Source organism: Eucyclogobius newberryi, unplaced genomic scaffold, assembly GCF_026437365.1.
Source record: "Eucyclogobius newberryi isolate DKJ021-1_F unplaced genomic scaffold, fEucNew1.0.hap1 SCAF_12, whole genome shotgun sequence".
NCBI classification, from domain to species: Eukaryota; Metazoa; Chordata; class Actinopteri; order Gobiiformes; family Gobiidae; genus Eucyclogobius; species Eucyclogobius newberryi.
The window spans coordinates 9,455,926-9,469,518 of NW_027315746.1; the positions used below are offsets into that span (position 1 = coordinate 9,455,926).

A 13,593-nucleotide genomic window follows, 5' to 3' on the forward strand; every position below is an offset into this window, starting at 1 on the left:
CCTGTCCAGACTTAGAAGCAAATGTAACATAACTTTATCGACTAAAGCCAGCAATGTATACATTTTATATCAAATTAGATGCCAAAAACTGCAATTGTGACGAGTTAAAATGTAAATGGACTCGTTATTCAGTCATTTTTCTTTCTTTATCCTTATGTTGTTGGGATTTTTTAGTTTTTATTTGCAAATAAAGCAACAAATGGGTAGAACTGACTTCAAATTCCTATTTTTTGTGATCAATTGCAGTTTATGGTTATTTTGTTGTTTTATTGCCCATTACATAATTCAAATGAGCATCTATCAAAAACACCCAGTAATACTAAGGTTATTGGTTGCATAAATAATAAAATAATAAAAAAAAAAAAAAAAAAAAATGACAAAATTTAAATTACAATGAAAATCTGTCTTACTTTGGTCATCTGCAGTAACATTAATGTCTTCTTGAGTTTATGTTTGAATTCGAGACACTTGGTTTAGTCCTGGTTTAGTCCTGGTTTAGTCCTGGTTTAGTCCTGGTTTAGTCCTGGTTTAGTCCTGGTCTAGTCCTGGTCTAGTCTTGGTTTAGTCCCAGTTTTAATGCGATGCGAGTGCAACTGTGAACAGCACGTCTAGTGTTTCGAGCATTGAAAAGGAAACTCGGATCACAATCACGTCACGTTTCTGCTAAATCTGCACGTTTTACCTGAAGGAGAAGATGATACTTTAAAACCCTCTGCATCGGCACCACCAGCAAATCCCTCAGCGTGAACTTCCCATTGTTGGCCCTTTTGGCACATTCCTGGATAAAGACATGTACGGTGAATAAAACTGAATGCAAAATACAAACATAGAATACATAAAATGATCCAAACACTGGTTATTTGGCTCATTTACACATTTGACTTACTCCCTCTCACAATAGACACTTTGATCAGTAAATTAAATTAGATTAAATTAAATGCAGAGTCCTATTTGTGATATATTCTCCCCATGAAAAGTAGATTTGTGTGTCAAGACATCAAAAAGTGTTGTAATAACTAAAACTTCAGTCAGAAATGAATGCTATTACAGATGACATTATAAATAACACAATTGTGGCGATTCAAATTCCGTAGTTGGAAAGAAAATCGAAAAAAGGTGAGTAAAAAGAAGTTTCTGAACACATGTGTTTCCGTCACCTCCAGCTTCAGGCGGACGTCCTCTTTCTCTTTGCAGATGAGGTCCAGGACGGCGATGGCGATCTCCACTCGACTGCAGTAGATCCCGTAAATGAGGAGCCTTTGAAGGAGAGAGAAGAAAGACTTTTATACATCTTATGCCTTCACTGTGGGCTGTAAATACATCCGTGCGTCTTCTTTCTGCTCCATCAACTTGTGAGCTGGACATGATCATGATTTCAGTGACGAATACAAAACATGTCCAAATGTTTTATTGAAAATGTGTGAATTTTGCAATAAAGTTTGGGATCAAATGTGAAAAGCTTCTCAAAAACGTCCACAGAGATACTGGACATTAGCAAAAGCATTATTTATTTTTAAGTAAACAAAGGAGTCGAGGCACAACCCAATGAGCTGCTGGTAAATACGATTTTAACTCTATGTTGACCGAGTACTTTAAACAAGCTCTAAATTTTGTATTTAGTGTCTTGAAATCTGGCTGAAAATTCTGTGATTATTTTCTACCTGTCGTCGTCTGTTGTTTGAAAATAGTGTTGTACAGGGTTATATTTTGTCTGACAAAAACAAGACTAAGAATCTTAATCTGTAATTTAAATGAGACAGGATGCCACGCCTTTATTTTGTATCTTTATCACATTAATTATCTTGTGTCCTCCCCTGGTAATTTTAATTCAATTTAATTTAATTTCATGTTATTTATGTTATTTGTGTTATGTTATTTATGTTATCTATGTTATTTATTTAAATTTATTTTATTTATTTTATTTATTTTATTTATTTTATTTATTTTATTTATTTTATTTATTTTATTTATTTTATTTATTTTATTTATTTTATTTATTTTATTTATTTTATTTATTTATTTATTTATTTATTTATTTATTTATAAATTTTATGTTTTAAATTGGTGTTTGAATTTTCTTTCACTCTTTTGTCTTGTTCTTTTTGAAGTTTATGTTCCAAAAACAAAATAGAATATAAAAACATATATATATGAGACAACAATTTTGGAAATATTTAATTATTCAATTCAACTAAATACCTGACATACATTTAGCTTAAAAAAACGAATACATGCCAGTACATTCTCTTCCCCTGAATGCAAATCCAAACTACTGTGAATAAAGCGTATACATTATGTGACGTTAACACAGAAAACACACAGAAAAGAGACACGTTATCGCTTTATACCTTTCTTTGTAGCTGATGAAGATCTGATAGAGATTTAAGGCATTTTTGAAGAGGATTGAATCTTGAACCTCGACCATCAGACTTTTGTGCAGTCGAACCAGATCCTGCAGCAAACAGCCACATTTACACATTTACCGCTCGTTTTCAGACCTTTGCTTCAGTAAGAAGGTGGATGCCACTCACCGGGATGTTCAGGAAAACTTTGTCCAGTTCGTTTGGAGTGAAGAACTTCCTCAGAGGATTCAGGAAATACTGTGCAGCAGCATCAGACGTGACATAAACCAGACATTTAAGCATTAAGATCAGCTGCAACAAGCACAATTATCCGTGCAACTCATACTTCCAGGTTTGCGATTGATAAAATACTCAAAGGCTTGGAGTAAACGGAGTGTACAGTCACATACCTTCTCTATAGACTCCAGTGTTTCCGTGTACTTCTCCTCCGTCTGTTTGATCTCAGACAAACAGCAGCTCCGAACATCCACTTCTGCCTGAGCGCACACAAAACACATGGAACAATGTTGAGAATATATCATAAAGTACTACAACTTTTTAATTTAAACATGATTCCTGCTTTTTCAAACCCGTAGGAGCCGTTTTGTCACTATTGATCGGGGTCGGTTTGTGAAGAAGCTGATCTATATTTGACGTGGCCACCAGGGGGCAGTGTGGGGGAAAGTCTTATACTCCAGTGCGACTTATATGTGTTTTTTTCTTCTCTATTATGGACTTTTTGGCTGGTGCGGCTTATAGTCTGGAAATTACGGTACTTTTTTATTAAGATCTGGCCAGGTTATTTTCCTTAAAACTACTGCAACATGTCATCAAAACGTCCAAACAGTTACGAGTTGTTATAAAGTGCAGGTGTCATGGTGCTGCGTGATTGGGTTACGGGAGTGGGCGATCCTCTACTTTTCTCCAGTATTCTTCACGCGTGCCATCTGTTCATTTTCCATCTTTTCGTATGCTTTATTTGGTCCGGGAGCATCTACTCGAACTGTTTATTTAATCCAGATTTCAATCAAAGTTGGACAATTAAGACAATCTTGACACTGAAGCTCGTTAGGCCTGGATCCCCGGCGCCCAGCAACCAAGACAAAAGGTTAGGACTAAGCTGTCGTTACAATTACTGATTTTGATGCAGTATTTTCCGTTAGCATGTTCTTTATGCTATAGTTCTCTGAATAACTGTTCATATGTTACGTTAACATACCAGACACTTACCACAGTTCTGTCTGTGCCTCATGTAGCTGAAGGTGTTAGCGTTAGCATACGTCATGTAGCTGAAGGTGTTAGCGTTAGCATACGTCATGTAGCTGAAGGTGTTAGCGTTAGCATACGTCATGTAGCTGAAGGTGTTAGCGTTAGCATACGTCATGCAGCTGAAGGTGTTAGCGTTAGCATACCTCATGTAGCTGAAGGTGTTAGCGTTAGCGTACGTCATGTAGCTGAAGGTGTTAGCGTTAGCATACGTCATGTAGCTGAAGGTGTTAGCGTTAGCATACGTCATGTAGCTGAAGGTGTTAGCGTTAGCATACGTCATGTTTCCCCATGTGGGACAATAAAGGAATATCTTATCTTATCTTATCTTATCTTATGTAGCTGAAGGTGTTAGCATTAGCATACGTCATGTAGCTGAAGGTGTTAGCGTTAGCATACGTCATGTAGCTGAAGGTGTTAGCGTTAGCATACGTCATGTAGCTGAAGGTGTTAGCGTTAGCATACGTCATGTAGCTGAAGGTGTTAGCGTTAGCATACGTACACCTATTCACCATGTTCTCTCATCTGTTATTATTTTAAACTGCATTTACAGATGAAATGTCTGTTCTTGGTCTTGGATTTTATAAAAGAAATGTCCCCAAAAAATGCGACTTATATTCCAGTGCGACTTACATACATTTTTTTCTTCTCTATTATGGACTTTTTGTCTGGTGCGGCTTATAGTCCGGAAATTACGGTACTTTTTAATTTGGATTTGGCCAGGTTACTTTCCTCAAAACTACTGCAACATGTCATCAAAACGTCCAAACAGTTACGAGTTGTTATAATATCCTCCTTTGTGCTCACGCTGACTTTACAACAGCAAAACATTGTCAAAAATAAACTAAATATAGATTATGTGCTTTAAAATGACGTACCACTTGTCAATACCGGGATGATGTTGGTGAAATAATTGCCAGTATCGGATCAGAATTGAAAGAAAAGGATTCGATACCCGATACATTACTTTTTCCCGGTGTCATCAAGAAAAGACTGAACCAGAATCAGACCGTGAATAACTCAAACGTGAAAATATCATCACAAATTGTAGACCACATCCAAACGCCGCAGACGACACAATTGTGGCCATTCAAATACATCAGTTGGAAATAAACTAGAGAAAAGAATGGCACAAAACCCAGACTACGTGAAGTCCGGAACCAAAACTGTGAATAAGAACGATAAATGAAGAAGATCAAGACTAGATCAAGCTTTTATCAACAAAATGTGCAGGTCTGACATGGATAAAGTGTTCGCTGATGCTATAAACAAACCGCTAATCGATCATTCTTTCAATTCATCGATTCGTTTTGGTTTAAAAGTCTCAAAAGTCGCGCGACGAAACGATTTTGACTGAATTTGACGGAGCACATTTACGGACAAATTAACGTTTTCATCAAATACGCTGACTTTGCGCCTTTTCCGTGTCATTTTCGGGCCTTCGCGGCTCAATTCGAGTCACAAAAAAACTCTTTTTTCGGCTCGCGGCGTGTTCCGGACCCGACGCGTAAACCCAATGACCTCATGTGTGTGTGAGTGTGCGATCGGCAGCCGGACCAGAGGCGGCTGCAGCTCCGTCCTCATCAGGTCCTCGTAGATCTCTCCCCCCGCGTAGTCTTCTTCCAGGCCGTAGAGCGCCGCGTACAGCTCGTCCTCATCCTCCTGGACGTTCTCGCTGCGGGGGAAAAGCACACGAGGCGTTACAATCGAAGCCAAGGCCAGCGGTTTTCCACGAATCACACGACGAGACGCAATCGAAGCGCAGTCGTGTTTGATGGAGGGGGAAATAATAAACCTTCTAATCCTGTCGTTTAAAGCTCCGCAAATGCACGGGATTCTTGGGATGGATTAGCAGTTAGTTGTTTCTCAAATGTTAATGGTCCAAAGTCTGGCTGGATGTGTTTGAAATGAGCACTGTAGATAATTATAATAAACATACCACCCCTGACCAGTGTGTGGCGCTGTGAAAAAGACTGTCAGGCAAAAGTAGCAACTCGTTTCCCTCAAAATTGCAAAGGAATAAATGGAAAAAAGAGAACAAGATTTGAATAACTGCTACATCTGACTGCTTCACACACGGAAGAGTTTAGCATGAGAATGGAAGGAAATATACTTATAATATAACCTTTTCTCTATGACTTTCTGTCAGAAAAACAAGACTATGAGTTCACACTGACACAACCTTTAACAATTGGGTCATTTTGTAAAATGAAAAAATTGAAAATGAAAGAATCTAATCTGGATTTAATTTGAAAATTAATACATTTGACATTTACTTCAGTTTAATTAGACATTTACTTTAATTTGAAGTAATTAGCTGACATTTGGCAGCTCAGTTCCATGTTATTAATGTTTCCATCACTAAATTATTATTGTTGTTGGTCAGTTTGTGCTCTCAACGTCCAAGTTTTCATTTTCAAACTGTCCAGCCTGCGTAAACACTCGTAATGACAATTCCACCCCACGGTGGCGTGGGAAAGGCCCAGAGCTTTCAAACGATATATAACATGTGGTTGTAATTGAAACAGCTTTATTGTTTTTGCTAAAAATGTTATTGTTTTTTTATTTTTTTGTTCTATGAAAGATTTCCGGTTCTTTGAGCTGTAATCTGACCTCCTGAACGTGCTCAAAAACTCACCAAACTTTGCTCAAAATTCAGAACTGGCTGTTAGCATGGGCCATACTTGTATCTGCTAAAATGAATGTAAGTCTATGGGGAGCGGGTGGGGGAGCGGGTGGGGGACCCCGATGGGACGGGGACAGACACAGGGACATAAAGATCTCCAAACTAGCACCAAACTGTAAATATCTGATTTCAATTTATTGAGGTTTTTACTTTTTATTCAAATCTAATTAGTCAATAAAATGACGCAAGACATTTAATCTAGGCTCTATCCACTTTTTAGATTCACGTGTCCCAAATATGCACATTTTTACACACAAAAAATACATATTTTTATATAAACACAGTGAAATAAAAATATTAAAAATATTGTAACATTTTCCTAATTTTGTAAAGCATGTTCTAATTTATATCTTACTTTGAAGAAGAAGAAGAAGAAGAAGAAGAAGAAGAAGAAGAAGAAGAAGAAGAAGAAGAAGAAGAAGAAGAAGAAGAAGAAGAAGAAGAAGAAGAAGAAGAAGAAGAAGAAGAAGAAGAAGAAGAAGAAGAAGAAGAAGAAGAAGAAGAAGAAGAAGAAGAAGAAGAAGAAGAAGAAGAAGAAGAAGAAGAAGAAGAAGAAGAAGAAGAAGAAGAAGAAGAAGAAGAAGAAGAAGAAGAAGAAGAAGAAGAAGAAGAAGAAGAAGACGACTTTGGAGGAAAGAGCAAGAAGCAAGAGTCATAATTGGTTTATATTTGTTCCAATAAACAATCCCACTTTCTTACCCTCTTTATATATTTTTATATTTATATTATTGAATCATTCTTTCCACGTTCGTGTTCTGTCCGTCCAGCAGCACCATCACCTCCATGTGGGTGGTTCACTTACACTTAACATTTACTGCAAAATGACTCATTAATTGTAATTGTCCATGTCTTTTAGTAAAACAGGTTTAAGCTCCTGATGAGTGACGCGCTAAATAATCACGTCGTGCAGAATAAACAGAGCGATGGAGGAAGGACGCTCGTACGTACTCAATCAAGTCCTCCAGGTTGTTGTAAATGTCCTCGTCTTTCAGGCTCTCCTCTGTGGGAAACGGCCTGAAATCAGAGGGGAAAACACATAATAAGCACTAATAATGTATCAAAATGGATGACAAGCAGCAATAAAGGAGTGTAAGTGTCATAGTAACAAACTATCTGCATATTAAAGTGTTTTTCTCAATCGCTTTGACACTAACGTCGACATTTTTGGCACAAATTCTCAAACTTTCCACTGAGGGATCGAACACTCTGCTTCTATTGGCACAAACTTATTTCCAGTTTCAAGCTTTAACTCTCAAATAAAAACTATGAAACACTTTTTGCAGAATCTAAAACACAATGATCAAGTATTTAAACAGATCACGACTGTAAGAGTCGCTTTGCAAGTTCTACAGTTTGTGCAACTTAAAGACGAGAGAATCTGATCCAGGAACAGCCACAAAGACACAAGAGGAAACAACAAAACACACAGTAAAACACACAACAGAACACACAATAAAACACACAACAGAACACACAACAGAACAGAGAACAGAACACGCAATAAAACATACAACAGAACACACAATAAAACGCACAACAAAACACACAACAAAACACACAACAGAACATACAATAAAACACACAACAAAACGCACAACAGAACACACAATAAAACATACAACAGAACACACAATAAAACACACAACAAAACGCACAGTAAAACACACAACAGAACACACAATAAAACACACAACAGAACACACAACAGAACACACAATAAAACATACAACAGAACACACAACAGAACACACAACAAAACACACAATAAAACATACAACAGAACACACAATAAAACATACAACAGAACACACAACAGAACACACAACAGAACACACAATAAAACATACAACAGAACACACAACAGAACACACAATAAAACATACAACAGAACACATAGTAAAACACACAACAGAACACACAAGAGAACACACAACAGAACACACAACAAAACAGAGAACAGAACACACAAGAGAACACACAACAGAACACACAACAAAACAGAGAACAGAACACACAACAGAACACACAATAAAACATACAACAGAACACACAACAGAACACACAATAAAACATACAACAGAACACATAGTAAAACACACAACAGAACACACAATAAAACATACAACAGAACACACAAGAGAACACACAACAAAACAGAGAACAGAACACACAACAGAACACACAATAAAACATACAACAGAACAGAGAACAGAACACACAATAAAACATACAACAGAACACACAACAAAACATACAACAGAACACACAACAGAACACACAACAAAACAGAGAACAGAACACACAACAAAACATACAACAGAACACACAACAGAACACACAACAAAACAGAGAACAGAACACACAATAAAACATACAACAGAACACACAACAGAACACACAGCAGAACAGAGACCAGAACACACAATAAAACACACAATAAAACACACAACAGAACAGACAACAAAACACACAACAGAACAGACAACAAAACACACAATAAAACACACAACAGAACACACAGTAAAACACACAACAGAACACACAACATAACACACAATTAAACATACAACAGAACACACAACAGAACACACAATAAAACACACAACAGAACACACAATAAAACACACAACAGAACACACAACATAACACACAATTAAACACACAACAGAACACACAACAGAACAGACAATAAAACACACAACAGAACACACAACAAAACACACAACAGAACACACAATAAAACACACAATAAAACACACAACAGAACAGACAATAAAACACACAACAGAACACACAACAAAACACACAACAGAACACACAATAAAACACACAACAGAACACACAACATAACACACAATTAAACACACAACAGAACACACAACAGAACAGACAATAAAACACACAACAAAACACACAACAGAACACACAATAAAACACACAATAAAACACACAACAGAACAGACAACAAAACACACAATAAAACACACGAGTCATTAAATCACACACACTGTGTCTCTGTGACGGTGACATACAGTTGTTCAGAGCATTTACAGTTTATATTCAAGGATATTTTGTGGTTAAAATATGGAGGTTCTGCCACTGTATCGTCGCCATGGAGACACTGCTGCTCTGCCCGGAATGTTCCACAGCGCGCTATTAAACCGCGCCGTCACCGTGGAGACGAGGGCGGGTCCCAGGTCCGCTCTGCACACCATGACTGACGGAGTAATAACCTTCATTTGCACATTCTTTTCGGAGCGTCAGAACCGTGGTCAGAACGGGACTAACGACGTGTTCGAGGGCCCATGTCTCCGGGGCCCATGTCTCCGGGGCCTTTGTCATCTGGGAACCCGCCACTTTAACTGACGAGCGGTGGCCGTGGAAACGGGCAACAGGCACGCAACGGCCAAAGTAAAGGACTGCAAACCCTGGAGGTATAATCAGACCTGGATCAAAGACGCGTGTTGTGGGCCTGCTTTTGTTTATGTCAAGCAATATTTTTATTCATTTTATTGAGATTTTAAAGATTTATTTGAACAACTGGAGTTTCAAGATGGCATTTTTGGACTGATCCATTTATTCAGCTTTTTTACATATAAATCCACAGTTTCTTGGTACTTTTCTACATACAAACTTGTTACTTGTTGACCTTACTTAAAGTGTTATGACAAAATATTAAATAAATAAATGGTAAATATTCATCATAATTTTACTTCAGTTAAAGTGCCTATGACAGGTTTTTACGATTTTCCAATTTTATTTTATTCGGTGTATTTCTACCTGTATTGGTGTGTTATAGTTTTACACCACAAACTGACATCACACGAGGGACACTCATTCCAGTCAAATGTTTATGCATAATTGACACAAAGAGACAAACTTATTCACACTCTAAACATTATGTCGCTCATTTATTTTCATTTGTCAATTTAAAAAAGAAAAAGTGAGTTTTTTCTCAGTGTTGGTTTCTCAGCTGGGTAATTTCCAAGTGTGATGTCATCAATTACAAACAGGAAGTGAAATATAAACCTAAAAAATTCTATTCTGTGATAAAATTTTAAGATTTTTTAGGAAAATGAAAAATGTATTTATCTTAACTGCATTTTAGTTCAATGAGTTGTTCAGCCAGTCAGAGGCACTTTAAGGTGCAGTTTGTGAAGTACAAGTTTAGAATGACAGGAAGTTCTCAAACTGAATCCCTCTGTGATGTCATCAATATGCGACTTACCACTGAAAACTTAAGAGAACTGACACACTTTCCTGACAGTTCAACAAAATAAAGGTGTTATATGGCATTATCCTTTGCAAATTCTTAACTGTTGCGTAATTTATATGGATTTTGGCCCTTGTTTACGTTCTGGTTGCTTGGCAACAGTTGTGAATTACACTATTATAATCATGCTAGCTCTGATAAAACTCCAGCTCATTCTAAAACTGTTTGGAAAAGGTCAGATTTTGTCCCATTTAAAGGATTTTATTTGCTTTCGACACGTGTTCAATTCAGCTCATTTTGATATTAGTTCAAGTATCGATTAGCATGTGATTTACCGATACTTTGGACATGCCCCCCGGACATAACGGCAGTGGTCGAAGCAGATACTGACACTATACTGACCGTGAAGCCGAGGAGCTGACGTTAATATACAGCGTTAACGTCTCCATGGCGAAACCCCCCACCAGAGAATAAATAAACAACAAATAAATAGATAAACAATAAGGGCAAAGGTCATGCTTGGAGTGAGCGTCGTATGTTGGCAGACGTACTTGAACCCTTGTTGTTGTGCCGTGACAGTGTGGGACAGTTTCGAGAGCGTGTCCATGACCTGGAGAAAGAAACATCGTGAAAACACTCGAGATTCAGCGTTGGTTCAGGCGCGGTCAGCGAAAACGTACAAACAGGTTACACAGAACTGTTAGCCCTGAACGTGTGTCATTCAGCTTTCATACTCATGTGCAATACTGTCATAATCATGTGCAATACTGTCATACTCATGTGCAATACTGTCATAATCATGTGCAATACTGTCATACTCATGTGCAATACTGTCATGATCATGTGCAATACATAATTGTGTGCAATACTGTCACACTCATGTGCAATACTGTCATAATCATGTGCAATACTGTCACACTCATGTGCAATACTGTCATAATCATGTGCAATACTGGCATACTCATGTCCAATACTGTCACACTCATGTGCAATACTGTCATAATCATGTGCAATACTATCATACTCATGTGCAATACTGTCATAATCATGTGCAATACTGTCATACTCATGTGCAATACTGGCATAATCATGTGCAATACTGACATACTCATGTGCAATACTGACATAATCATGTGCAATACTGACATAATCATGTGCAATACTGTCATACTCATGTGCAATACTGTCATACTCATGTGCAATACTGTCATACTCATGTGCAAGACTGGCATAATCATGTGCAATACTGACATAATCATGTGCAATACTGGCATAATCATGTGCAATACTGGCATAATCATGTGCAATACTGACATAATCATGTGCAATACTGTCATACTCATGTGCAATACTGTCATACTCATGTGCAATACTGGCATAATCATGCGCAATACTGACATAATAATGTGCAATACTGTCATAATCATGTGCAATACTGGCATAATCATGTGTAATAATGTCATAATCATGTGCAATACTGGCATAATCATGTGCAATACTGTCATAATCATGTGCACTAATGTCATAATCATGTGCAATACTGACATAATCATGTGTAATACTGTCATAATCATGTGCAATACTGTCATAATCATGTGCAATACTGTCATAATCATGTGAAATACTGTCATAATCATGTGCAATACTGACAATCATGTGCAATACTGTCATATTCATGTGCAATACTGACATAATCATGTGCAATACTGTCATACTCATGTGCAATACTGTCATACTCATGTGCAATACTGTCATAATCATGTGAAATACTGTCATAATTATGTGCAATACTGACAATCATGTGCAATACTGTCATATTCATGTGCAATACTGACATAATCATGTGCAATACTGTCATACTCATGTGCAATACTGTCATACTCATGTGCAATACTGTCATAATCATGTGCAATACAGTTATACTCATGTGGAATACTGTCATAATCATGTGCAATACTGTCATAATCATGTGCAGTACTCTGACATAATGTCAATCATCCTGGTGCAATATTTTCCGTCCATATAACAGCTGTAAATAAAAGTTTTATTTTTATTAAGAACATAAGAGTTTTTTATAAGAGTTTTTTTTTCTATTTTATCTGTTTTTTTAATTATCATACTTCTGTGCCTAATCTGTGTTGCAACATTGAAATTTGCCCATTGCCCATTGTTTATCTTATATTATTATACACTTTGGCACATGGATTTTATTTAAATTGTTTATTCATTTATCCCAAAATTCCCACAATTATAAAGTTGTTATTAAAATTATATTATTATATTGATTGGCAGCTCTACAGCAGAAAAAAGACGCTGTAGAAGGCGTGAGCGTCAGTTTATTCTGCTTTTGACGGATAAAATACATAATTTCTCAGTTGTTTTTTGATTGCACTGAGAGTGAGCCCGGTTCCATGACATTCAAACACGGCACAGTCACTTTTCTGTTCACGTCCGTTATCAGACTCATACTGTACAGAGACAGTGACAGCTCCTCTTCCTGTACGAAAGAGCCCAAACCAAACAGGAAAGTCTTTCACACGCTCAAAACCTTTCAAATGAATGACAGACGTTCAAAGGCGACGCTAAACCACGTCCAAATCCACTTTATTTTCACAGGCACAAAACTATAAAAGAGACGATAATGTAATGGTACGAAAAGTTGATCTGCGGCTAAAACAACAGCTACAGGCGACAGGAAAAGGGTTTGAGTGCTTGGGTTTGGGTGCTTGGGTTTGGGTGCTTGGGTTTGGGTGCTTGGGTTTGGGTGCTTGGCTTTGGGTGCTTGGGTTTGGGTGCTTGGGTTTGGGTGCTGTGAAGTGGCCTGTCGCCTCTTTTCAAATGATGATGATGAAAACCACAGAGCGAGGGCCAGACAGAGGGGCGGAGCTACCCCATATCACTATTACAACGGTCACTCAAACGGTTACGGACAATTCACGGATCAGTCCTCAAAGTGTGGACGTGCCTGTTTGAAAATGTACTTTAAGAGTATTTCGGGATCAAAACAAGATTAAGATTTGGGCTTAATTTGAACATAAATAAATTGGACATTATTATCATGTGTCAAATCATAACTGTCGTGTATT

General features: G+C 37.4%; 1 protein-coding gene across 1 annotated transcript in view; it reads right to left on the minus strand.

Annotated features, from left to right (window-relative positions):
- Window positions 1-13,593, minus strand: part of LOC140355807 (guanine nucleotide exchange factor VAV3-like) — a 70,008-nt gene that overhangs the window by 45,240 nt on the left and 11,175 nt on the right. The window contains exons 3-10 of the mRNA XM_072440451.1: window positions 11,059-11,117; window positions 7,243-7,308; window positions 5,166-5,283; window positions 2,753-2,839; window positions 2,532-2,600; window positions 2,349-2,452; window positions 1,158-1,257; window positions 683-778 (exon numbers count right to left, since the gene is read on the minus strand). Of these exons, the coding sequence (XP_072296552.1) occupies window positions 683-778; window positions 1,158-1,257; window positions 2,349-2,452; window positions 2,532-2,600; window positions 2,753-2,839; window positions 5,166-5,283; window positions 7,243-7,308; window positions 11,059-11,117 (699 nt within the window). The remainder of the gene's footprint in view (window positions 1-682; window positions 779-1,157; window positions 1,258-2,348; window positions 2,453-2,531; window positions 2,601-2,752; window positions 2,840-5,165; window positions 5,284-7,242; window positions 7,309-11,058; window positions 11,118-13,593) is intronic.